This window comes from Wasmannia auropunctata, unplaced genomic scaffold (assembly GCF_000956235.1).
Source record: "Wasmannia auropunctata unplaced genomic scaffold, wasmannia.A_1.0 LD335341.1, whole genome shotgun sequence".
In the NCBI taxonomy this organism is placed as follows: domain Eukaryota; kingdom Metazoa; phylum Arthropoda; class Insecta; order Hymenoptera; family Formicidae; genus Wasmannia; species Wasmannia auropunctata.
The window spans coordinates 30,179-56,633 of record NW_012027549.1 but is presented as its reverse complement, the minus strand read 5'-3'; the positions used below and the strand labels follow the sequence as shown (position 1 = coordinate 56,633).

Below are 26,455 nucleotides of genomic sequence, written 5' to 3'. Positions count from 1 at the left end.
CAAATAAAGAATTAAAAAATATATTTTTGTTTTTTATGACACTTTCCTTTAGGGAGAATTCAGACCTCGACAGAAAAGCAGAAAACAGAAAAGCAGAAACCAATCAGAATTCGCGCTGGTAGTTTGCTAGTAGTCGACAGTTTCTGTTTTCTACTTTTCTTGCATACCAGCGTGAGTTCTAATTGGCTTCTGTTTTTCTGTTTTCTGCTTTTCTGTCAAGGTGTAAATTCTCCCTTATATAACTCCGGTTTCTCTTTATAAATCTTAGGAAAAGAGGTGAAAGTTTTATAGAAAAGGCTTAGAACATATATTACATATATATAAATGTAATATATGTTCTAAGAGAAAAGGACTGTTAACTTCTCTAGGTCACTTTTCCTAGAAATGAACGTTTCTACCCTATTTGTCGGCTTCACCAATAGCACTCTATCTCCACGCCTGTAACTCCATTTAAATTTAGCGCCACCGATCACAATTTTTGCCGCGTTGCGTTCCGATTGGCCGGGCGACCAGTGCAGCTGACTCGCCAGCCAGTCGGAAGCCGGTTTCGTCCGCTCGCTCGTCCCGTCGGTCTGTCGTTATCGGAGCGGCGAGAACAAGCCGGGTCGATTACACAAGTGTCCCGGCATAACTAAAGTGCGCCTCGTATCACGCGGGGACTTAACCTTGCCTCCTCGATTTTCCGTACGACATTTGTCATCGCGTATCGCGCCCGCGAGTGTCGTTCTGCCACCGTTAACATCGTACAACGCAATCCTCACCGACGTCATCGTCGCCGTCATCGTCGGATCGGCGGTGGAGAAGAGAACGCAGGCGCGCGTTTCTCGCCTTGGCTCATTTCGGCGCCTGAACGGAACGAGGACTGCGAGTTAAGAGCCGAACGACCGCGGACCGCGTGCGCGCGCGCAAGAGAGTACAACAGTCGGTGTTATCGCGCCGAACGCCGCCGCCGCCGTCGACGTCGTCGTCGTTATTGTCGTCCCGGAGGAACGCCGTGCGAACCGCGTTTCTTTTTTCGCATTCCTCATCCTCGTGCCACGTGCCCACGAGCGTGCGATGAGCGGCAGTAGCGAGAACAGGGGACGAAATGGCCACGTGCTTGTGTGGGACCAGGTCGGGCTCGACGAGGACGACCGAGGGAAAAGAAGAAAAAGAGGTAATGTGCCACGCGGTCGCGCCGCGTTTCGCCGGCCGCCGATTTCATTTGCAAAGCGCGGAGCTGGAGAAGCTCGAGTGAGACGGGACGAGGAGGAGGCGAGGAAAACCCTCTCGACGTTCCCGTCTCGCGATATTCCCGCGGTATTCTCGTCGCCGTGCGAGAGCCCCCCCGGGTTCTTCGGATTCGCTCTTTCTCGCCGGACGACCCGCGATCGGGACAAACGTGACTCCGTCGTTGACATCAATCTGCATAAAAATAGCTGACGAGCGCGCGCGCAGGAAATGTCGAGCGAAGATACGGGGAAAATTCCGATTTCAAAATTCCTCGGAAAATTCGTTCCGTTAACGCAAAATGAGCGGTTTTTTTTTCTCTCTTTTTTTTCGTCGCGATTGGACGAAACATTCAAACGGACGTGCGATTCCGGAATGCGTTACCAAAGAAATCCCGGCTTCGGTCGCCCCGTAATTCTCACGCGTCGTGAAACGCTGTAATCCGAGACGAGGTATGCTGAATGCTCGCGCCCGCGCGCGATGTTCGTCTCGACAGCGACAGACCACGTGTTCAGCTGTGCCGAGACACGTTCGGCTTCTCTCTTTCTCTCTCCCTGATTTCGAATATCATTCACTTAATCGATGATCATTTCATTCGATATAATAGCTTAAAGCAAAATTTCGAACTATTATACATTTTGTCGTTCTTTTATCTAAATCTTTTTTTTCCATGCATTAAATAACAAAAACTTAATCATTCTCTTCATATTTATGTCCATGATAATTATAAATTACGCTAGTTTACAGCAAAAAATTATTTTGAATCGGACTTAGATGTTTCTCGTAGATTTTTAAATGCTGAAAACTTTGGCCGCAAGCCAAAAAATCCCAGCACATCAGGTTTCTAATTGCAAGATAATTGAGATTTAATGCCCAAAAATGGGTTTTTTCACTATGTTTGACATTTTCTTGTAAAAAAAGATTAACGTTATCTTGAAATTCCGATCAAAAAGTCATGAAATAATTTTTCATCCCGCATAAAATGCATTTTTTCCATTTCAGTAGTTTACTTTCTAGCCATCTGCCTTGTTATGAAGAATTTAAATACAGGATTTTTTTAAGATAACAAATTTTTTGTCTGATGAAGTTGCATGTACTTATAATTCCTAGTTTGCTTATCGATCCACATATAACACAATTAATGTAATTGATCGTGACAAATTAAATGTACACACACACACACAGAGGGTGCTTATTTTAACCCATCTTGAATGCTTAAAGAAAATTAAAAAAAATGTTTCACAAAAATTGTCTGAAAGAGAAATAGTGTAAAAAGAAACAAATAATGGCAAAGTAGCTGCCGATCGCGTATGCCATGTGATGCTGCCTTATCCCCATATTAGAAATAGCTCCTAGCTTAAATCTTTCATAACATGACTAAAAAGTAAGATAATGAAATTAAAAAAAATGCATTTTATAGGGGATGTTATCAATACATTTATAACTTCTGATCTGAAATTTCAAGATATCATCTTAATCTTCTTTACAAGAAAAATGTCAAATATCGCCAAAAAAGCCATTTTTTGAACATTAAATCTCAGTTATTTTAGAAACCCGATGTGCTGGAGAAATTTGGAGAACTTGCGACATAGTTTTTTCAGCATTCAAAAATCTATAAGAAACACGTAGTGCGGTTCAAAGTAATAAGAAAAACTGTTTTTATGAACTAGTGTTAATGTATTATTTTATTCATGTCGACAGAATTGCTTATTATAGAGTAAGATTTCTAACTATAGAATTCGTCCCTAAATTAATTTTTTTCTGTATATATTGTGTACAACAAAAAGTTAATTTACAATTTTGATAATTTTTTAATCATTTTGTCCGTATTAATGAAATAATACAGATATTACTTTTGATAACTTGATTACTGATTAAAATAATCAAAACTTACTCGAAGTCGCCCTAAAAATGGAAAATAATGATATCTACTCATCGAAATTTTGCTTTTTAATTATTTATTCGCGAAAACGTTAAAATAGAATTTTCCCTATTTTAGAGTATTTCTCATTGTCAGATGCGTTACAGTTTTGCATGACGTATCTGAAACTCGCCAGATTGATGTTACTTGCCAAAAAATTAATGTTAGAAATGTTAACTCATATTACAATTTATTTCTATTCTTAAATCTTTTACAAATAAATTTTTCCACAAGCAGTTGAAACCTAAGCTAATACCCTATCAAATGATTATTTCTGATTATTATCTGATTGTTTTCTGTTTAGACCTTTACCTCATAATCTGTTTTCTTCTTTTTTTAATTTTAAATAGGAAAATTTCTTTTCGAGAATGTTTTACGTATGCAGCATGAATTTTTTTTACAAGGATCATCCTGGTCTGGGGTACTCATGCTCCTTGTGATGATACTATTTCACAGAAAATGCTTGGTTCTCCATAATGTTTACGTAATTGTAATGCGCGATGATCAGCTGCTTGTAGATTTCCACGAGTCTCGAAAAAAATTAGCACTGAAATTTTTTTTTACTTTTTGTCATCTGCTATTTTACGGATTTTATCTTACGCGTCGAAATGAAACTGAAAACAGTTGCATTGCTATTAAAATTCAAAGTTCCTATATATTTTACAATTTGAATTTTATTTTAATGTTAAATTGCTTATAACCTAGTTGAAAATGTCGTAGTAATCTTTGCGCAAATTTACTGTAATCAAGTTTTACATCAAACATTTCGGAAGCTACTATAAAATCCAATCGCAATAACGACATTTTCGCAGCTTTTTTTACATGTACGCGACTGCATTAATCCTTTGCGAACTATTCCTTGCAAATAAGTAAAAATCGAACATATTTTGTTGTTAATTTTATTTAATCGGCGGGATCAGAGTTTTTAGGAATTTGGAGGAATTTACGGAAGTCCCAAAAATATAGTTTGCCGATTATAATTACATATCGAATGCTTGAAAAATTATACGATAAAGTACCGCAATGCATTATGTCAAATTCAATTTAACATAGAACAGCAAAAGATTAATATACTGTACACATATAAGATTTTTTTTATTCCATCTCTCTCTCTCTCTCTCTCTCTGCAAAAAATAAATGGAAATAAACGTGCCCAGTTGCCGTTCGTTTATTGTCTTGCACATCTGTCTCAAGTCGACAGAAATCGTTCCGAAAGAATTTATGACTTTTGTTCTCTTGACTTTGCCGGAGGGGACTTAATTTTTATTCGACTTAATTTTTATTAACTATTATACTATATGTTTTATATTAAATAATTGCGTACAATTCCTCATCTATTTCTTCGATACAAACAATTTGCACGGATTTTATTTCGCAAGAATAAGAAATAATTTTTTATTTTTCTTTATATTACGCAGAAAATGCACGTGTGAAGTAAACTTTATAAAAACACAAGGTATGGTTGAATCTGTAATTTATGAAATGTACTATAATACGTAATTATTTAAAGGTGACATAACTTCATTAGCAATGGAAGATATGGAATGTTGCGATAAATTTGAGATAAGTCTTCTGTTAAACAACGTAAAATTAATTATGTAAAACGAAGTGTAATTATAAATATAAATATAAATAATTATTAATAGAAATATTTACAAAAATATTATTTACATTGGTATTAATTTATTTTAATTATTAAATTTTAATTATTAAATTTATTTTTAAAAAAATGAGGTGCTAACTTCACAGAGGTTAGTATTAATAGAAACGTGTGTACCAATAAGAAACGATAATAGCTAACGGAATAGTTAAACGGCATTACCCCGCATTGAAATAACTCGCATTATCGCGGGGAGATTAGTCTAAAGAGCATTTTACCGTGCTAACTAACAGAAAAAGCGCGGGTGCACGCGATGAGAGACATAGCACTCGCCGTCTCGCCGATGACGCATCGCGACACGGTCGTAATCTGGATAAGAGCGCACACAGATACGAGACATCCGCTCTTCCGCGGGAGCACCATCTCGCGTTCGTGTTACACATATCTGCCATTCTGTCCGAACGGAGAACCGCTCGTCGCGATTACGAGGAAAATTGCCGCGGGGTTTTTCGGCGGACGCGCGGACTCGAGAAACATTCGAGAACAAAGTGCGTTTTTCTCGCGATACGGACGTCAAGGCCACCGAATGACTCGTGCATTTAGCCGCTATCGCGAAAATAGTGTACAGTGTGCTGCACATTCGGCATGCTTAAAGAGATGTTCCAAAGTTCCCAACAGGGAGCTTTATTTTTTATCCGCGGCGGATTTGTCGTCAGAATTTATTTTTTTCTAAAGAAAAAAAGAGATAAAGACAGCGAATTAGTCGGGAATTTTATCGAAATGAGAGATTTCAAGGATATATGAAAAAATAGACAAAATTTATTTGATTTTTCGGATAATTTAAAGTCGACTTCGCTCGTTCACGAAATTAATTCTAAGATCGAAAGAATTGGAAGAATTAAAGGTTTAGTTTGATAAAGTATTAAAATAGAGATTTTTCCTATACAGAAAGATTATTTAGAATTGGAAAATTTGCGAATTAACAGATGGAGGTTAGAACGATATTCTGCACAAGTTTCATATGATGTCAATCAAAATTATAATATATGTTGTCTGCGCTCGCATTTCGATAGCTTGCTGCCTATCGAATTTACTTATCTCTGCAAATGCAGCAGAGGGGCGATACGTGTGACCATAAATCACTGCTGATGATAACAAAATTTAAAATTGGCGATATTTTGACCAGATCGAAGTTCAGTCTTCATTGAGACGAATTTCTGAGTGAAAGTATCATATAATAACCGCTATATTTTATTTCTTGATAAATAAATTCTAATCTTATTTAAAAGATTTTTTTAAAAATTTCCACGAAGAAATATTATAATATTTTGTGTGAAAGAATTTATATGTTATTTTTTTATTTTAATAATTTTTATGTATATAGCTATATGTTACATATAATATTACTAAAATTAATTTCTACCGGCATAAGAAACTGTCTTTGCTTTTGCTTTGCTTTTTTGTGAACAATTGATATTTACTTGAATAACTCGAATTTCTATTTTGTGTATATTTGTCTATATTTCTGATTGTAGAGAAAGATAGGCCTTTATCGGATATATTTTGTTCTTATACGTGACACACCTAAATTGCGACACACCTCGTCTCATCATTGATTACATGGCACTATTGCACTAATGCTTACGTGATAAAAAAAAATTGTTTTGATTTCCGTCCAATGAATTTTCTATATTTATCGATAATAATAATAGCGCTTCAGTATACAACTACAGACTTATTTAGAAGTTACTTTATCTTGGATCGTTAGATCGAAATACATTGAAATAAACATTATTTAATAAAAATGGTAAAATAAATGCCTTTAAGAGCCGACGCAGTTCTTGTGGCGCAAATGATCCTTTATTGTAGTAGTAAATGTTTCGACTCTTGGATTGAGTCCTCTTCAGTACATCTCTCAAATCGCCGTAGCATAAATTCCATTCTTCAATTCAATCCGCTTCCTAATTCTGGAATTTAATCAAAAACTGGTGTGTCAATTTGAATTGAAAAGGTCAATGCTGTAAATGAAATCCTATACTGTGTATGTCTTGTAATATTGAAATTATAAATTCAGAATACTAAGTCAACGGATTAAAAAAGTGAGTAAGTAATTAAAAAGTTAAAAGATTTGATAAGATTGTGTAAGAATTTTGAAAAAAGATAAATTAAATTAAGACTTACACAATGATTTACATAAAAAAGCAATCAAAAGATTTGAATTTATAGGATGATACGGAGCTTCTCGATTCATATTATTGCGACATTATCAGCAATTTTAAAAAGTTGTGATTAGTTTATAATGTCATTGTGGACACATTTCAAACGTTTTAAAAAAAAAAGGGGAGGATATTGTATACAAACTAGAATATCCTCGCTAGTCACCCTCAGTTATTTGTTTAACATGGAGACTGTCTACACGTTCTGTTCACGTTTGCTCCTTCCTTCGTTTATTACTGTGTAAGTTTTAATTTATCTTTTTACAAAATTCTTATACAATCTTATCAAATCTTTTAACTTTTTATTTATTTACTCACTTTTTTAATCCGTTGACTTAGTATACTGACTTTATAATTTTATATGTATTACAAGACATACGCAGTATAGGATTTCATTTACAGCATTGACCTTTTCAATTCTAATTGACACATCAGTTTTTTATTTAATTATCAAGAATGAGGGAGTGGATTGAATTGAAGAATGGAATTTATGTTACGGCGATTTGAGAGATGTATGCACCGAAGAGGACTCAATTCAAGAGTTGAAACGTTTACCACTACAACAAAGGATCATTTGCGCCACAAGAACTGCGTCGGCTCTTAAAGGCATTTAAGTATTTTTCCATTTTTATTTGTTATATCAGAGCCTAACATTCTCTTATTATTTCTAAACATTATTTTGACCATTAAAAGCTAAAATTTTTCATATATAATGGATACATTTCTATAAATACGTATTAATAACATTAATTTACATATTATGATATATTAAAACAAAATAAATTTATTAAAGATGTTTTGGCTCCTATGAAAAGTTTTGTAAATATTTTCGCATTTCTTTCGTATTCGTCACATTTCACGTCAGAAACAATAATTTTTAGTATTAATGTAACATGTAAATTTAATATAACATTAATGTAGCATTATGTAACATATATATTTAAAATTTCCCATATGCTCTTTGAAAACCTCTTTACTAGAAGATACCAATTTAATACTCCGTTTTAAAAGCTCGCGTAATCGTCACGTCGATATATGTGAGGTGCCGATGTGCGTCACATTCTGTGTTACAGTTTCCCTCTTCTATGCGCATTTCTCTCTAGAAATGCATAAAATATATATTTTGCTTGCTCGCGTTTCTTCCAGTATTGAATGTATATATAGCACTTTTTACTACATGCAAAAGTTGTAATTAAATGTGCAGCTATCAAATGTTGTAGTCGATGTGTTTAGTAAAATCTTCGTTGTGTGAATCATAAAAAATCAACAATATTGAATAAATATGATTTTTTTAAATAACACATGTATATGTGTTTATATATATACAGTCGAACCTCGATAACTTGAACCTCTAACTTGAAAATCACTCAAATTTTTTCCTTTAAAAGCGATTATAATCGAAAAATTATAAACTCTCGTACAAAGCTTCCGTAAGCTCGAATTTTCATGTCAATTCTCTTTTACTCAAACTTTGATAAGTCGAAGCTTCTATAACTCGAAGCTCCTCCCTTGGTATTCGAGTTATCGAGGTTCGACTGTATTTAAATTAATAGTCGCTTCTGTTAATAATACCACAACATGTGCTATTCTATTTTATAATAGTTTATCGTGATCACCGCAAAATTGTGCTACTTTGATTCAATTTCAATTATTTCACTAGATTCACGTGTTCTCTCGTTCGTTACGTTTTTTTTCCCCATTACATGAACACTTTCCCAATCGAGTCTAAATCTCGTCTGAATCTTCATTCGTATGCAGTCGTCGATTCGCGCGACGCATCGTACACGCAATGCGCGCTGGTAGGTATATACACGGCTCGTGTTCACGCACGTCACGAGTAATCGTAAGACATGTTCACGTGCATGAGGCACAGTTCTCTCTCTCTCTCTCTCTCTCTCTCTCTCTCTCTCTCTCTCTCTCTCTCTCTCTCTCTCTCTCTGTCAATTCTCGCGGTTTGCCATTCCAGCGCGACAACTCCCGTCCGGGCCTCTCTTCCGTCTCGTCCCGTCTCGTCTCGTCTCTCCCAATCGTTCTTTCGGCGCGTCGTGCTTCTCTGTATTTCGCAACACAATGAAGACACACCGTTCACGCACACCACGATATCCTCTATATCGCGGTATGCCGGAGCTATTTCCATCGGACCCGACCACGTGCTTGACTAGTGATGACGACGTACGACGACGCGCCGTATAGGTGCCCGATGACGGTCGTCTTGGAAATGACCGATCGCATACGTGCAGACCCGACATATACACTTATACACGACGACTGATTGATCGATGTTAATCCCTCTCGGGACCTCCGTCTCCTCTTACCGGCGCTGTTAGGTACATAAGGAAGAGGAACTTGTTGCGCAATTATTTTCGCAGATCCAAATGTTAATAGAGAATATTCAAGAGGCTTCGCTAATTGAGACTCTATGAAATACGAGTCTTCAATTCGTGATTATTTAGATAATTTGCATTTTTATTAACTTTTAATTGACAAAAGCAATATTAAAAAAAACCCATCGAGTAATTATTTTTAACAGGAAAAAATAATTTATCGGATTATTTAACGCGTAAAGTAATTACATGCGTATATAAATTTTTATGAGTAACGTTTCTCATTGGGCCGTCTTCAATTTGGCTCATGTAGCGTTTACTTTTTGTAAGAAACATAGGAAAAAGGAATTATGTGCTGAATGAACCCAAGTTATAATAAATCGTATTTTTTCAATAAAAATCAGAAAATCTATAAATCTTTATATAAGCTACAATTTGAATAAGTTAATCACTAAAAATTTTATTTATTATTGAATATAAAATATTTTATAGAAATTTTATATCCAAATAATGAATAACTAAAACAAGTATTTTTATTATTTTTTTCAATCAAATTTTATTTTATATTCAAATTGTACATTAATTTTTTTGTCTTCCACAAGGTCATTGTAATAACTGCAAAAAGAGGACGTTATTTTAATTTTTTCTGAATTTTTACGGATTCCTTATAGTAATGTACTTCATTTTTTTTAAGTGAAAAAATCTTGTACAATGATATACAATTTTTTGGCCATTTAATCAATATATTGGTCACAGAAGTGAAAACCATCTTTCCCTTTAAGGTAAAGATAATTAATATAAAAGATAAGAGATAAAACAAAAGTATTTGTTACACCATGCACATTTTATAAAACATGGTTTTTGAGCGCAAAGTGCGCAATGGTTATTCAAAGTTGAATAAGCATCAAAGCAAAATTTGTTTGGATCGTTAAACCAAGAAACAGCAAAATCATCATTTTCATTTTTATTTTGATTTTTAAAATGATTTCTTTCTTGATGATCTAAATGAATTTTGCTTTGATGCTTAAATTTTGAATAACCATTACGCATTTGCGCTCAAAACATATTTCATAAGATAAGCATGATGTCAAAAATACAAAAATTATTGTTTTAATCATTTCTTTAAGGGGGAATATATGCTTTTCACTTCTGTGAACAATATATTGATTTAATGACCAAAAACTTATTATATTATTGTGTTAAATTCTTTCTCCTAAAAAAATAAAATTATATTAAGTTATCAATAAATATGCAATATCTACATAATAGTTGTACATAATAGTTATTATAAGGAATCCAGTGGACGTAAAAATTTAAAAAAATTCTAATAACATACGTTTTCTTGCAGTTATTAAAATACTTAGTAAAAGACAGAAAATTAATGTATAATTTGAAAATAAAATAAAATAAAATTTGATTTAAAAAAGTAATAAAATATCTGTTTTACTTATTTTATTTGGTGTAAAATTTCTATGAAATATTTCATATTTAAAAAATGAGATTTTTGATGTTGTTTACTCGGTTTATGGCTTATATGAAGATTTACAGATTTTTCAATTTTTACTGAAAAAAAAAACGATTCACCATAACTTTAGTTCACTCAGCACAAATTCCTTTTTCTTGTGTTTCTACATTGCAAATACTAAATAACGCTACTTGAGCCAAATTGAAGGCGACCCAATGAGAAACATTATTTGTGTTAGCATATCTTTTTCAAGGAAATACAACTTTTTATAAATATTTATAAAAGCTAATATATTGTCAAAAATATATATTTGATAAAAAATATTGACAAAAATTAATTGGGTTTTTTTATTCTGTACTTTTCTAAATTATATGTAAATTGATTCGACAAAAACATTATTAATAATGCGATAGGAAGGAAATATCACGTGATTGATATCACTGTCAGCATATTTCTTTCTAGGACTTTTCTCACGTCGCGGTGATTAATGCATCGATAAAATTCACGTAGTAGCTCTAGACGAAACCTCAAACCTAATATGTCAATAGTTATATATATGATATTCTTTTCAACGTAACAATAACTTCTTTTTTGTATACTAACGCAATCAGACATATTTTAAATGCGCTGAAAACGCATTTAAGAAAATTAATCTGAATGACGCGTCGAATATCATCGAGTTTGCCGAAACATGATTCGGATGGCCTTTGGCAGATTGTTGAAATCAATGTAGCGACGACGAATGCCGCTCGTGATTGTCATGTCTTGATAGCTCTTTCGCTCGGTTGGGCTTGAGCTGACGCTGCGTGTTTCCCGACGCATCGTGATGCATTATACGATCAGTGCAGGACGAAGTGCAATGCGTTCGGACTCTTAGGAGGAAACTCGCGCCCTAACTGTGTAAATGACATACCGAAGTTGGCCTGTGTATAAGAATAGACGCAGACCTAATAATATCGAATGATGCATGATCCCGACTTACATTTCGTTACATATAATTCCGTTTATTTCCTTTTCTTTTATCACAATATCATTAAAGATATCCGATATTTTAGTTTACGATCCACCAATGCATCTTTAAATTTTCTCTCATCGTCTATCACTATAATCACATATTCCTAAATAATCGTGAAGAATTAAAACGACGATACGGATAAAAATATAAGTTATACATATAATATAGATTCTTTTGAATTGTTTTTGTTTTAAGTTATAAATTATTTACCACTTGTATGTATAAAACAATAAAATCGAAAAGAGTTAGGCCAATAAAACGAGCAACTTTTTGGTTGATTAATTAATACAAAAACTGATAATTTAATAATTAACAAATTGATGAAACGTTTCGGCTTACTTAGCTATCATCATCATAAATAACCCGAAACGTTCCATCAATTTGTTAATTATTAAATTATCAGTTTTTGTATTAATTAATCAATCAAAAAAGTTTTACTTATTTTATTGGCCTAAATCTTTTCTATTTTATTGTTTTTGTTTTATTTATAGTTTTCTTTTTTAAATGGGAGAGCATGGATGTGATATGTACAGAATAATGGAATTGATTTTATTAGCGGTATTTTAAATTGTTTTTGAAAATACAATTTAACAAACATATATATATTATTGATCAAGTGTAATGCGTCATAGACGATCTAATGGCAGCACTCATTTATCTGCACACTTATTTTCTTAAGGATCTGATGGATTCATGATTTTTTTGTAAGCAATCGATCAACATTGATTACCATTTTCTTTTTGCGAACTCTGCATACATTTATTTTGTCCACACATACACGTTATAATAGCTTGCTAATTTTTTTGCTTAATTCTAATATCTATTTTTGTTGTAAAAATTTGCAAAGCGTTATTTTAATCGTAATCGTTATTTGCTTTGAAATTTTTTAAATTGGTATTTGAGGATCAATTAATATACTTGACAAACTTTAAATTAATGTCTGCTTAAAGTTAATGTAATTAAATTTAATGTAATTAAACGGGTTTTATTTTAAAGGTCAAATGCTGATGACAGATGAATAAAGTTATGTAAAGTTGTTTGAAAAACATTTGTTATAAACAACTTTTTACAACGCTATTTGGCGATTTGGCGCGTAAAATGTCCATTAAACTTGCAGCAAATACTCATTAAGGTTGAAACTATATAAATGACTTATTTATTGCTGGCAATAAAATTTAACAATATTGACAAAAATAAAATGACATTAACGATATAAGTCATTTATACTGTATATTGCGAGGGGTTTAAAAACGTGCTTATGAAATGCACGAGAGTGCGCATTCGGCGGTGCGGTCACGGATAAAACGCGACTGGATCCGGGCCAATAAACCCTCCGCGTCTTGGCCTTCATTCTCACTTATCAACGAATGAGCTTTCGTCTCGACAGTTATTTTATCAATGATTCACCCACGGATTTCGCTCCACGCTCAGGCGTGGAAAAATTTTCGACCCCCCCGCGTTTATATAAATAAAATATTGGCCGTCAATCAACTGTTGCAGCCGAATTCTTACTCAATAATCCTTCCGATATCTTGAATTGAAACGTACGCAAATTTAAATGGAAACGATATTAAATCATCAGTTGCGTCAATCACATCATCAGTCACATCTAGTTGCGTACAATGAATAAGATTATTTCCTTGTAAATAAAGAATATCTCGGAAAAACGATAAAAAGTAAGAGGATAATTTTTACGTAACAACCTCTCTTTATCGAATTTCTTAGGGTCCGTCTACAATGAGAGTATTAAGTCGTAAGTCTTGAGAAATTCACTAATCATAATCGATTATTCTTCTCATAGGTATTCGACTATGATTAGTCAATTTTTTACGATTTATTATACTTTTATTGCAGACGGCCCTTTAGAAATTTAAATTGAGATTTAATTTTGTGGAATTATCTAATAAGTAGTAAAATCTTTATTCAATTTTTTTTTATTTTGATTTAATATTAAAAATCTGAAACTTTTGGAAAAAAAATAATTATTCAAACTTTTATTATAGTAAAAGTATTATAGTAGACAAAAGCGGGTGGGCCTGCGAAAGATCCTGATACTTTAGATCTAAAAGTTCTTTCTCTGACTCCCTGCTGGTTTCTAAGATTATGTTAGCAATTTCAGCCTTGTATTAGACATCAGACTAATGAGACTGTTCATCCTTTTTTCTTCAAAATCTTTGGATTTTAGAAACTGCGGTTCCAGGATCTGTCTTTTACAGATTAAGCGCAGGACATTGACATAATTGACATAATATATGTAAGTTGTCCTCACGCTCTTCTTCATATAATCTGTAGTCTTTTTGCTCCCAAGTTTACATAGATGGCTTCTGGAAGCCCGTTGGAAGACCTACGACTTTTATTAGACTACGAACTTTTATTATAAATGATTTCAAAATTCTATCGGAAAGATATTCTTATTGTTATTGCATATTTTTGGGATATATTATTCGGGTGGTTTTTAAATCCTTGATTTTAATATAAGCGATTTACAAGGATAACTTTTAATTAAAAAATAAAACTTTAAATGGTAAATTATAAATTTTAGATACTAATACTATAAATAAGCGAGAGAGAGAGAGAGAGATTTTAATAAATATAATTATTGAACTAAAGCAGAAAGAATTTAAATATATCTCTGAATATAATTAATAATTTTTATGCAATAACAATAAACTGATGTGACAGACAATTTTTTTATCGAATGTTTTTTTTCATTAATAAGAAAAAAATAAAGTTATGGAAAAGTTTAAGAAAATCATGGAAAATATAGCAGTATCTATTTTTAAACTTTATCCCCGTGATATTAATCAAACCCTAGCTAATAATCCTACAATCATACTGACGTAATTGTAAGGTCAAACGTTTGATCCAAGATAATGGGAGATCGTTTTCGAACAACGTAACCTCGCATATTGATACTATAATTGATTCGGACTCAGTAAGTGATGTGCAACTACAAATGCAAGAATTCCACAATTAATAAAGCGCATTCATATACTTTTCGAATGTGCTTACGCAATTTTCTCTTGTAAAATTACTAATTGTAAAGCGCGTCGAAAAGCGTATATATGAGACAGAAAGAAACTTAACAAAAATGTTTTTCTTTCCTTTTTTTTCTATTTAACAATCGGCAATGTTCTGTTCTGTGCGTGACCAAAAGAACAGAAATATGTGCATATTTTAAATAATTATCATAATTACTTCCATAATTATTTTCCAGGTATTACGTAAACTACACTCAAAGAATATACATAAGTATATATCGTGTATACATGTTTAATTCTTTGTAACATTTAAAGTTGTGAGGTTTAAAAACCTGATCAGAAGGGAGACATGTTTTATAATTGATAAGTGACAAATGATTATCTTTTATAGCGAATAATATGAATACCGCGATTTTAAGGAGGACGGCAAGTAAGAGAGGAGAATTAAAAGAAGGAAGAAACAAACGTGACGTGGTTAGGTTTTGGATAATTATGCATAGGCCACTGGGGAGAATTAGTCGATTTAAGTGGCAAACGAGAATGTCGTCCGATGTCAATTGACTTAAGCTAGTTTGGCGAGTAGGCGTTGAAATTTATTCCTAGAAACACTTGCGCGAATTGAAGCGAATCAATCCAACGCGGCGTTTCCTTCGTCTCGACGTTCGCCTCCTATCTTATTTTCCTCCGTTTGCTTTTCTTTTTATTTGCTTTCTCTCTTTCTCTCTCTCTCTCTCTCTCTCTCTCGGGGCAACGTCTAGGAGAGCGCGGTGTTAATCTGAGCGTGATAAGAAAGGCACCAGTCGAGTGTAATCGGCCGTGAGGTTTTGTAACATCGACTGAGAGGAAATGAGAGGAAAAAAAAGGAGGAATCATTTGTTCTGGTGTGACGCAGTCTCTTAGCGATCGTAATTGCTAACATAACACGTAGAAGCTGCGACAAGGCATTTGTGTACATAGAGGGGCGTAGGTAGATAAACGTGTATACGTATTAGATATCTAAAAATAAAAAGAATACTGCATTTTTCTGAGGCATTAGTAATTTTCGTGTTTTTACGGAAGTTTCCAAAAGTTTCATAATTTGATAATTTTGTTATCTTATTGATAATTTTTTCTTAAGTTACTTATAAAGTAAGTTTTATCATTTTTAAGTCGCTTGGTTACAAAGATATTTGGGATTAATCTCGAACTTAGAAAATTACAAAAAGTGAGAGAGAGAGATATGGTGCATTTTTTTAAATTGAATTTTTATTAAATATATCTAAATTGATTGCAGATTTTTGTCAGAAATTTAATTTTTCTTCCAACAAAAAATCAATTGTATTAAAGAAATCTCATGTTTGTAGCTAAAGTCAGCCCATAAATGATATGCAAGGGATTACGCTATCGATTATACGCGGTATGACTCATGCACTAAACTACCGGTGATAAATATCACGATGAGTACTTACTCGGCGGCGGTCCCTTTAGAGTGATGCTCGTCATTCTTCACTAATGTAATTATCTCCATTGTAGCCGACGATGATTCGCATATCGTTCAAAAGGTTTCTCACCGCGGTCAAGTAGAACCGATTGCATTTAGAGATAGAAAGAGAGAGGGAGAGAGAAACTGTGGACACTCTTATTTAAAGTTGATTAGATAAGACGAGATGAAGTCTTCTGATTCGCATAACGGTCAATTAGAGTCGTCTCTTCGAGGCGGTCATCTATAATAAATAGTAAATGTCTCACGTATGCATACTTTCTACGCGATAATTTATAACGGCGATAATTTATAAATGGAAGAATAATTTGCTTTAATTTCGTCTTGCCTTTTTCGATCTTCATCGTTGAAGTGGATTCTACTTCAATCACACAATCTCCAAGATATAAATAATATTGAAACCTGTAATAAGTTGTTACTCTTATCATCTCCTGACGCGTTTTTATCTTGTGAAAATAAATATAGAAAAATTCACGCTAAAAAAGAAATCTATCTGATGATAACAATGATACCGATAACACCGTAATGTAAAGTATTGATTAGCGTAAAGACGTTAAATAAAAAAATACCGTTACGAAAAACGGTGTTACATCATATTATATCATCACGATTTCGAACTCGTGGAATATTACTCGGTTCATGTAGCTTTATATACTTAATAAAGTAAAACATTTTAACATTTTTCTTTCACGGATATTTGTCATGGCACTTGAACATATTGAATTACACGCATGTGCGCACATTCGACATCTTATTCGCCACATCTCTGTGAGTGTTAATTGGCGGATCGTCGATCAATCAACGATACATCACAGTAAAAAAACATTTTGTATTTATGTTGGAAACGATTCACTCGCGTTCTTGCTAAAATTTTGTGTCGAATTTTTAACATATATTTGCTTGTGAAATTAACATAATGTGATTATGTTATTTAAATATTTTGTGTTAAATTCAATATTTCTTAGTGTCAAAATAACACAATTTATAAGCAAGTGAATAAATAACATAAAAATAAAGTAGTTTCAAACCGTAAATTTTAAGATAAATGAAATAAAAGATAAATATACTTGTTAATTTTACTGAAGAATAATGTTTCCACAATTTGTTTCCAAATTGTATTTAAAGTGTTACATTTTTTGTATTAATTTTACATAATGTTTGTGTTAATTTCTAACATATCCATCTTGCGTTAAATTAACACAAAGATTTGAGTGGACTGTTTGGGACGTGTCAGACGTGTTAAATTTAACAAATTTTTCAACTGTGTACGATGCCAAATTTGATCTTTTTACGTCGACTTTGATTAAGTGTACCACATGTATCGTGGGTCGTCGACGTGAAATATTACAACATTTTTGTATTTCGTAATTTATACGGATTTTTAATTGTTAATTATCAACAATGAAACTAGCAGACATTACGCGATGATGTTTACATATGCCTTACACACAATCGATTACGATCTAATGACTCATCTTTATTGATTGCCGCGCAAAGTATCTCGACAGTTTCCATTGCAAAAAGACAAAAAGTTCTGAAGAGGTTTACGTGAGATTTGCGCGAACTTTGTCGATCCTTGAAAATAAAATCGATGTTATTCCGTAACTTGAATAAAAGAGAAATATCGTATTTTCAACAGATTTATTTTTTTCTTATCTATACAAGCTGCAATGCTATGACGTTGATTTTTCTTTCAAGATTTCGAATTACGATCTTAAAAAGCATTGAATTTAAGTATAAATTAAAAGATTTGAAATAAAAATGGAATTGATTTGTGTGAATCCCAAAATATAATTTTATGCTGTTTAAAACAATATCAAATAACATTCTACGAGCAACGAAATTGTTTGTCAAATTACAAAAATTGTGTGATGTCTTCATATGATCATTTCTACACAGTGTTAGCATTTGTAGCGACGTTTCCGTTGATAGTTCACAACTCAATTAACTCGCGTCATAATCTTTTTTGGCGTAACCCTCACCTCGGCATTGGTCCCGCGATTCGTCCTTCGGTTATTTCCGTGAAAATTTGGCAGAGTATCCTCACATTAACTAGTTACAGGATATGTCTTGGCGAACATCTCAGGAGTGTCAATAACGATATGTCTTTATAATTTATCTTTATAATTATTACAACAATATTTAAAGGACACGTGTATACAAAACGTAGAATACATTACATATATTATATAAGACAATATACACACAAAATACTCTTGGGAATATTCGCATTAAGCGTAATAACAAATTCTGTGATCGTCGATTTTATTTTACTTTCAAGTAGAATTTTCCGCGAATAGGGGCGACTAAAACCTTTAGAATTTTAAACTACATAAATTATTAGAAATGCGGTTTAAAGCGGTCTTAATGTTATTTTTCTGCTTAATATTATTTTTCTGTGAATCTTACAAATTTCCAGTTGAGGCATACTGCACGTCACACATTCGTCTTGAAACACAGCTTACTGTGCTATCCGGACTACGTAATATTACAATTAAATTGACAAGCAATTTAATAACTTTTGATGCTAATGAGCTTATTCTTATTCTTAATGATTATTTTTCCTGTAGAATAACTTATTGCGAAAATTAATTACTTTAGTTCCAGGTTCAAATCCTAACTGAGATAATATTTTTTGCAATAAGTTATTCCACAGGAGAAATAATTATTAAAAATAAGATGCTCATTAGCATCAAAAGTTATCAAACTGCTTGTCAAATTAATTGTGATATTACATAATTCGGATTCAGTATGAAGCTGTGTTTCAAGACCGACGAATATGTGACGCGCAATATGCCTGAACTGGAAATTTGTAAGATTCACACAAAAATAATATTACCAAGCACCAAGACCGCATATGGCTTTTCTAATAATTTATGTAGTTTGAACCTTCTCGATTAAGGTTTTCATACAATGTTTAGAATTTTAATTTAAAACTTATTATTACGCAGATATTTTTAACAAGAAGGCACAATATAAACAGTGCTCTATTTTAGAGATTGTTATTTTTAGAAATAATTTCTTTAGAAAAGTTGAGACTTTCAATTTGTAATTAAAATCAGAAGTGCGGATAAGAATTTAGATATTTTTAATATACAGGATGTCCCGAAATTCGTGAATCAAAATATCATAGCAAGAAAAATTAAGTAAAAGTTATTTGTAAATTTTTAATTTAAACAATAGCTTTTGAGATAAATATAAGAGTTTAAATCTAGCCAATTACAGATTAGTACTCGCATGAAGTACGCGACCACTAGCACTATCGACGCGTTCAGGGACATGATTCCTTTTACTCGTAATTTATAATTGGCTAAAATAAATTTCAACTTTTATATCTCAAAAACTGCTGCTTAAATTAAAAATTTACAAATAATTTTTTTACTTAATTTTTCGAAGATTTTCTTGCTATAACATTTTGATTCGCGAATTTCGGAACATCCTGTATAAAGGATATTGAGTATAACATAATACGAGATATGTTACACAACATTTCGTCCATCTCACTTTTATAATACCCGCGCAGTATAATAATACTCTACGTTTTTTTCTTATTCTTTCAGTTCGATTTGGGAAACGTCACATGGTGACTTTCATGATATTCCTCGGTATGGCGAATGCCTACATAATGAGGACCAATATGTCCGTGGCTATCGTCGCGATGGTCAATCATACAGCCATCAAGAATACCGATGAGCTGATAAAAGTCGAGGTCGAGGAATGCGGAAAGCTCGCCAATGAAACCGACGCTGCCGAGCGCGTGAGTACACACAAAATTTCATAGTTCTTTTTTTCCTGAGACATTGCGAAAATTTGTGTGACGGAGAAAGATACAAAAATGCGCGCGTCTTTGTCTGTACAGAGCGCCGACGGGCCATTTGTATGGGACAACAAGCAACAGGGCTATCTCCTGAGTTCATTCTTCTGGGGCTACGTTATCACGCAAATACCGTTCGGTATACTTGCCAAGCGTTACGGCGCGAAATACTTCCTCGGGGTCGGCATGTTGATCAATTCGATTTTCGGATTGCTAGTGCCAGTGTCCGCGTATTGGGGATACTGGCCGCTGATAATCGTCCGCTTCATACAGGGCTTAGGAGAGGTAAGTGTTAACGCATCCCTCGAAAAATCTCTCATCGTTACAACGTTAATAGTTTGATTGAGACTCTCGAAAAGAGCGAGCGAAGATGAGAATGTGTGATGTTTCGGGATCGGTTATCTGTTGTTCCAAATACCTATTGTACTTTACTGCTTGCGAGCAACTTTCAATTCGTTCGTAAGTATAAAAATTTCACAATTTAACGTTGAAAAAAAGAAATTTGACACAAAGGGATATGCATTGTACAAAGCATTATATATTTTCTTTATCCTTTGTTTCAATCCTTATCTTCTATACATTATGCATTATTGACAAACTTTTGATGAGGCATAAGAGTCTCTGTGTATTTGCAGAGACATATTTGGTACATTAGCTTTATTACTATTACATTAACATAGTAAAATAATAATAATAATAATAAATATAAGTAATTATAAATAATAGTCATAAGCTTAAAGGATTACTGATCCGTTTGAGTGTGAACGTTTTTTGATTGTACGGGTGTATTTCCTTCCCCCTAGGAATGGATTAATCCCTATTGCAGGGTCCTATTGTGCCTTGCACGCACGCACTGCTGGCGAAGTGGATACCACCTAACGAACGGAGCAGGATGGGTGCCTTTGTCTATGCCGGTAAGCTCGTTCAGTGCGATTTCATTCACTCCTTTATGTAGCGATTTTTCGCGCCGTGTACCGAGTCGAGAGAGCTATAGTTCGCCGCGCGAGAATCCCTCCTCTCTGTCCTCTGGGGGCACATTTCGATGCATCGAGTCACTACTGAGTACGCACGCGCTTCTTGCTGCGACGGGATTTGTGGACCGTGGACCGTGGACCTTTTCAATTTCTCGAGTTACCCTTCTTTTATAACCATTCACGTCTACAAGGTTTTTTTTCGTTGGTAAAAAAAAAAAAAGAGAAAGAGGAGGATCGGACGCTCGATGACGATTACTAATTGTGTTCTTTTGCATTTTTTTTTTCTCTTCGTATCCGACAGGTGCGCAGTTCGGCACGATAATATCCATGCCACTGAGTGGCCTCTTGGCCGATTGGGATTTGGTAGGTGGCTGGCCATCTATTTTCTACGTGTTCGGCGTTATTGGCACTTTCTGGTGCGTAGCGTTTCTCCTGTGGGTCTACGAGGATCCCGAGCAACATCCGACCATCGCAGAGGAAGAGAAGAAGTTCATACTTAGCTCTCTCTGGGGTAGCGCCGGCATATCTGTGAGTTATTCTCTCGCATTTCTTCGCCATTAATTAAACATTTATCTTTTGTCATGTTAAATCAGAGTACTACCGGAAAAACCTGGAATTCTGAGGGAATTTTATTTTTACCCTTGAAAATCATGAATTCTCATGGAATTTTACTGGTACTCAGGGAAATTTTTTGAATTTTTAAAATTTAATTTTATCCCTTTAGAAAATAAACGTGGCCGCATATCGAAGGCCCCTGATATTGAAAGTTAATTTATTTTAAAATTGACGTGTACTATATGAAGACTCTTAAAAAAAACGATAATCCGGAAATAATAAATCAGGCATTAAGAGTCTAATAACGCAGAACTTGGTGCGTGAAACAATTTAATCTTCACATATGTAGTTACATCTTCATACAATCTCTTTCGTGTTCGTTTGAAAAATTTTGTACGGAGATGTAACTACTGTACATATGTGAGAAGATTAAATTGTTTCACGCATCAAGTTATTAGAACTCTTAGTGCCTAATTTATTTTAAAGCTGTATTGAGAAATTTTCTAATCTTACCTGGAATTTTGAATAAAATTTCTGGAAAATCCGGGAATTTTCAGGGAATTCTTTTACAAAATCTGAGTACCCACACTGTAAATGAATATTTATCTTAATCTACTACTCTTAATCTACTTCTTATAATAACAGATTTCTTCTAACGGCAAAGCTGAGATAATTAATGTTCTTTCTTCTTTTAGTCGTCGCCTCCTGTGCCATGGAAGTCCATTGCAACCTCGTTACCATTTTGGGCTATTCTGATGGCACATATGGGTCAGAATTATGGATACGAAACTTTGATGACTCAACTTCCGACATTCATGAAACAGATTCTTCATTTTAGTATCAAAAAAGTAAGTAATGTTAATGAATGATATATTTAAACTGGGAGCGCGAGCGTGACGTAGCAGACAGCGCACTGGTCTGTTACGCCGGATTTGATTCCCACACGGAGAGAATTTCCTTTTAAAATTTACCCTGAAAAATTTGTCAATCGTGGGACAACATAGTATTTTGACAAATTTTACTCTGCACTGCAATAAATTTGTTGTAGAATATATTTAAAAGAATCATATAAAATTTGTCGAAATGCTATGTTGTCCTATGATTAACATGATTTTCAGGGTAAATTTTAAAATAAAATTCCGTGCAGTAGAACCAACAAATTTTCATACGCCTGCTTTCATATGTCTCCTCTCCGGAGGTCTGACAAACTACCGAAAGAGTATCCTTTGCCGCGAAAAACCTTTCTTAAAACTGCCGTTCGGCAGTTATCGGCTTTAAATTATACACAGAATTTTATTTTAAAATTTACCCTGAAAATCATGTTAATCGTAGGACAACATCTAAGTATTTCGACGAATTTTATATGATTTTCATTATTCTTTCTAATTTCTACTAATTTTTTTAATATACAAATTTATTGTAGTACACAGTAAAATAATTTGTCGAAATACTAGGTTGTCTTACGATTAACGTGATTTTCAGGTTAAATTTTAAAAGGAAATTCTTTCCGTGTAAGTCCCATCATTAGAATAAAATTCTTAAATTGGAGAAAAGAAAGTATTTTTTTTTTAAATCAATCATTTTTCTGTATTTCAGAATGGTATTTATTCGGCACTCCCGTACTTCGCCATGTGGCTCTTTTCCATGTTTATCTCTCACGTCGCCGATTGGATGATCTCTTCGGGAAAATTTACTCACACTACAACTCGCAAGATCGTTAACAGCATCGGCCAGTTTGCACCGGCTTTCGCATTGATTGCTGCCTCGTACACCGGTTGCAATGCCTGGTTGACAGTGACCATTATTACACTGGGAGTTGGTTTGAATGGCGCTATTTACTCCGGTTTTAAAGTTAATCATCTCGACGTCTCTCCGAGGTTTGCCGGGATTTTAATGTCCTTCACAAATTGCATCGCCAATCTCGCTGGGCTTCTCGCACCGATTACCGTTGGGGAAGTTATTGCCAAATCGGTAAATGTATACAATTAGTCCTTTAAAACGCCGAAATGACGAGGTATACGCGTAATTGGTAATTAAATGCAATAATACTTACATGCAATATTATATTTTAGCCGTCACAAGCAAAATGGAGGATCGTATTTATGATTTGCGCTGGTATTTACATCTTTTGTGCGGCGTTCTACGCAATTTTCGGATCCGGTCAGAGGCAGGCGTGGGACAGTCCAGACAAGGATGACGACAAGAACGAGAAGAATCAATTGGACAGTATAAAAATCGTGAACGAAACTCAACATTGACAAGTTGAATATTTTATCAATAAGATCAGTGGGTGATACGAGGAAGTCGACACTGATGACGTGACGATTGTGTCCACTTAGCCATTTCTGTTTACGCATATTCATTCCCTCCCTATTATCTAGCCATTCGAAACAAACGACTACATTTAAGTTAATCTCAGAATTGTATTTTTCTTTTTCTTTTTTTTTTACCGTAAAGATATAAAATTTTCATGATAATTGTCACAATTCGCATTGTATGTCTTTGTACTTTTGTATTGGATTGCAAAAGTTGTGTATCAATTGCTTTAATATTATATATCGTGCGTTTTGCGTAAAAGAATTTGTATGTGTGAGAGAGAGAGAGAGAGAGAGAGAGAGGAAAGGAAGGAGAGAAAGATGCATGTAGAATATACTCATAATCATGCTGTTATAAGCTTCGTTTCGCGTCATTTGTTGTATTTTATAATTTATCAATTTTTACATAATAATCTTACGTATTATGTAGAATTAGGAAGTCACACTTTAAGAAACTGGCATGTTGGAAAAACGATGGGAGAGATGATTCTCAAAAGGAACAATAAAGTGAAAACTGTTACTTGCAAATTAGCGAAATTCCCGTAAAATTGCTGAGCATGACAACAAAGCGGATGTAGTTCTGATAAAATTACAGTCATTTAAATTATTTCTTAATTTTGTACAGTCGAACCTCGATAACTCGGAATCTCGGAAGGGAGGAGCTATAAAATCCTCTAGTTATAGATGTGTTTCGACTTATCGAAGTGTGAGCGAGAGATAATTAACGTGAAAATTCGACTTACGGAAGCTTTGTACGTGATTTCATAATTTTCAGATTATAATAATGGCTTTTAAAGGAAAAAACTTCGAGTTTTCGAGTTATCGAGGTATCGACTGTATATCAAAAATTATCCATACAATTAAGAATATTCAAATCGCATTTTATATCACTGTTGCTTGAATATACGAGTGAGAGAGAAAGTTTGTGCTTATCAGAGACGATGTTAAACTCAATTGTGATATACGGTTATTGTTATTCGCGTAATACTAGCTTTGATCGAATCGGTATATATTATACTGTGTATCCCAGTAAAATTGTATATTTCACGATTTACACAGTCGGCTCTCCGTTAATTCGAGCACTTTTCACAGTCGTTCCGCGTTCGAGTGAAACTTAATCTCGGTCTTCCACTTTGTAACAGCACACATTGGCCGCTTTGCTACTTTCGTAAAATGGGATATATGCGCTGAGATTCGTACGATGAATTTAGAGTAGATTAACAAACGATTACGGCGGGAAAGGATCTGTCCATATAGCGTTTCCCCGATTACATCTTCAAGATAGGTTTCGTAATTTGTGTAACTTGACAAACTTGTGGCAGCAGTATTAGAGTGTAAAGATCCTCATCGTTTATCTTCCTTTGGTACATCACTTTTTTTTATTGTAACTACTGCCATTTTGTATTGCCTGCGTGTATGGCCTAAAAAGGGGGATGACAGTAGCGACAAATCCCTGTTTTATCCCCCTGTAGGAGAGGTCGCGGATCTTTATCTGGTAAATCCAGGCGAACAGCAGCAGCACAGTGTATACAATACAACAATGGTGTTTATACATATTGTAGATATTAGCGCGTAGGAGCCCTATTAAGTTATAGATATTAGATGTAAGTTACTGCTCGTAGTTATTTATATAGCGTTCACGGAAAGGAACAGAGAAAAGATCATTACTTCCATTTTTATTAAAATAGAAATTGTCAAACTGAATGATTTCGCACTTGTATAGTAAAATGCATTTTTTTTTCCATAAACGATAAGTCTCTCTTTTTTTTTTCTAAGCTGCACAAATCGAACAATAATTCTGACGACAGTAATTTCTTTTTCCGTACGATCTCGAGTGTCGAAACTACTTATTTTCTTGTAATCGACATTATTATCGATCATTATTTAATGAAATACGTAATGTAACGTACACGAAACACTCGCAGGGCTAAATCTAAAGCAAATTGTTTAAAAACTAAGTGAATTATTAAATTATTAAACATGTCTTGAAAACACTGTTAATTTATTCATCGTGCAATTTTATACAAAAACTTGGGAAATAAATTTAGGCAACAACGTTATACGTTTAACTGTTGGAAGGAAAAATCGATGCGAACATCTTGTGATCGTGTATCTAAAAGTGCCTTCAACACAAAGCGTTTGTTTTTCTTTTTATAAATAATGTATTCTTAAAATAAATTCTCGCGTTATTCCTAACGAGAAAAATGCCAAAATGTTTGCGAACGTTATTCCACATTCTCATAAGTATGCAAATTTCCATATAAACTTGAGAAACGTCAATTGAAAGTTACTTTACTGTAGCTCTTATGTAGTGTAACGCGATTAACAACAATTGTGAATGTAAATCGATTTGGGACACATTCGATGGGAGATGTAACGAGGAAAGTTATCCCCGTTAGATAAAGTAATCTAATGCAAAATTTCGCAAATCCCATATTTTTATATAAAACATTTATACATAGTGTACATACATAGGGCGATACACGATGCGATGTTGCAACATTAAACACGGTTTTTTATTGTTGGGATTGTAAAACATATGTGATAATAGAAACTGCAAGTAAATAAAATAAGATACAGCCGTAA

The 26,455-nt window shown here is 33.8% G+C and overlaps 1 protein-coding gene across 1 annotated transcript; it reads left to right on the top strand.

The window, feature by feature from the left end:
- Positions 1-606: 606 nt before the first annotated feature.
- On the top strand, positions 607-26,455 carry LOC105457209 (putative inorganic phosphate cotransporter). The gene is made up of 8 exons (XM_011701731.1): positions 607-1,156; positions 19,772-19,968; positions 20,071-20,310; positions 20,852-20,939; positions 21,301-21,527; positions 22,250-22,402; positions 23,151-23,525; positions 23,627-26,455. The coding sequence occupies exons 1-8, from the start codon at positions 1,057-1,059 to the stop codon at positions 23,810-23,812; spliced, it is 1,566 nt and encodes a 521-aa protein (XP_011700033.1). The 5' UTR covers positions 607-1,056; the 3' UTR covers positions 23,813-26,455.

Bases quoted from the DNA above. Each gene is read 5' to 3' on its own strand.
- LOC105457209 (XM_011701731.1), top strand. From the start codon at position 1,057: ATGAGCGGCAGTAGCGAGAACAGGGGACGAAATGGCCACGTGCTTGTG. The intron at 21,528-22,249 runs GTGAGTTATTCT...TTCTTCTTTTAG, and splicing joins GGGGTAGCGCCGGCATATCT to TCGTCGCCTCCTGTGCCATG. The intron at 22,403-23,150 runs GTAAGTAATGTT...TCTGTATTTCAG, and splicing joins TTCATTTTAGTATCAAAAAA to AATGGTATTTATTCGGCACT.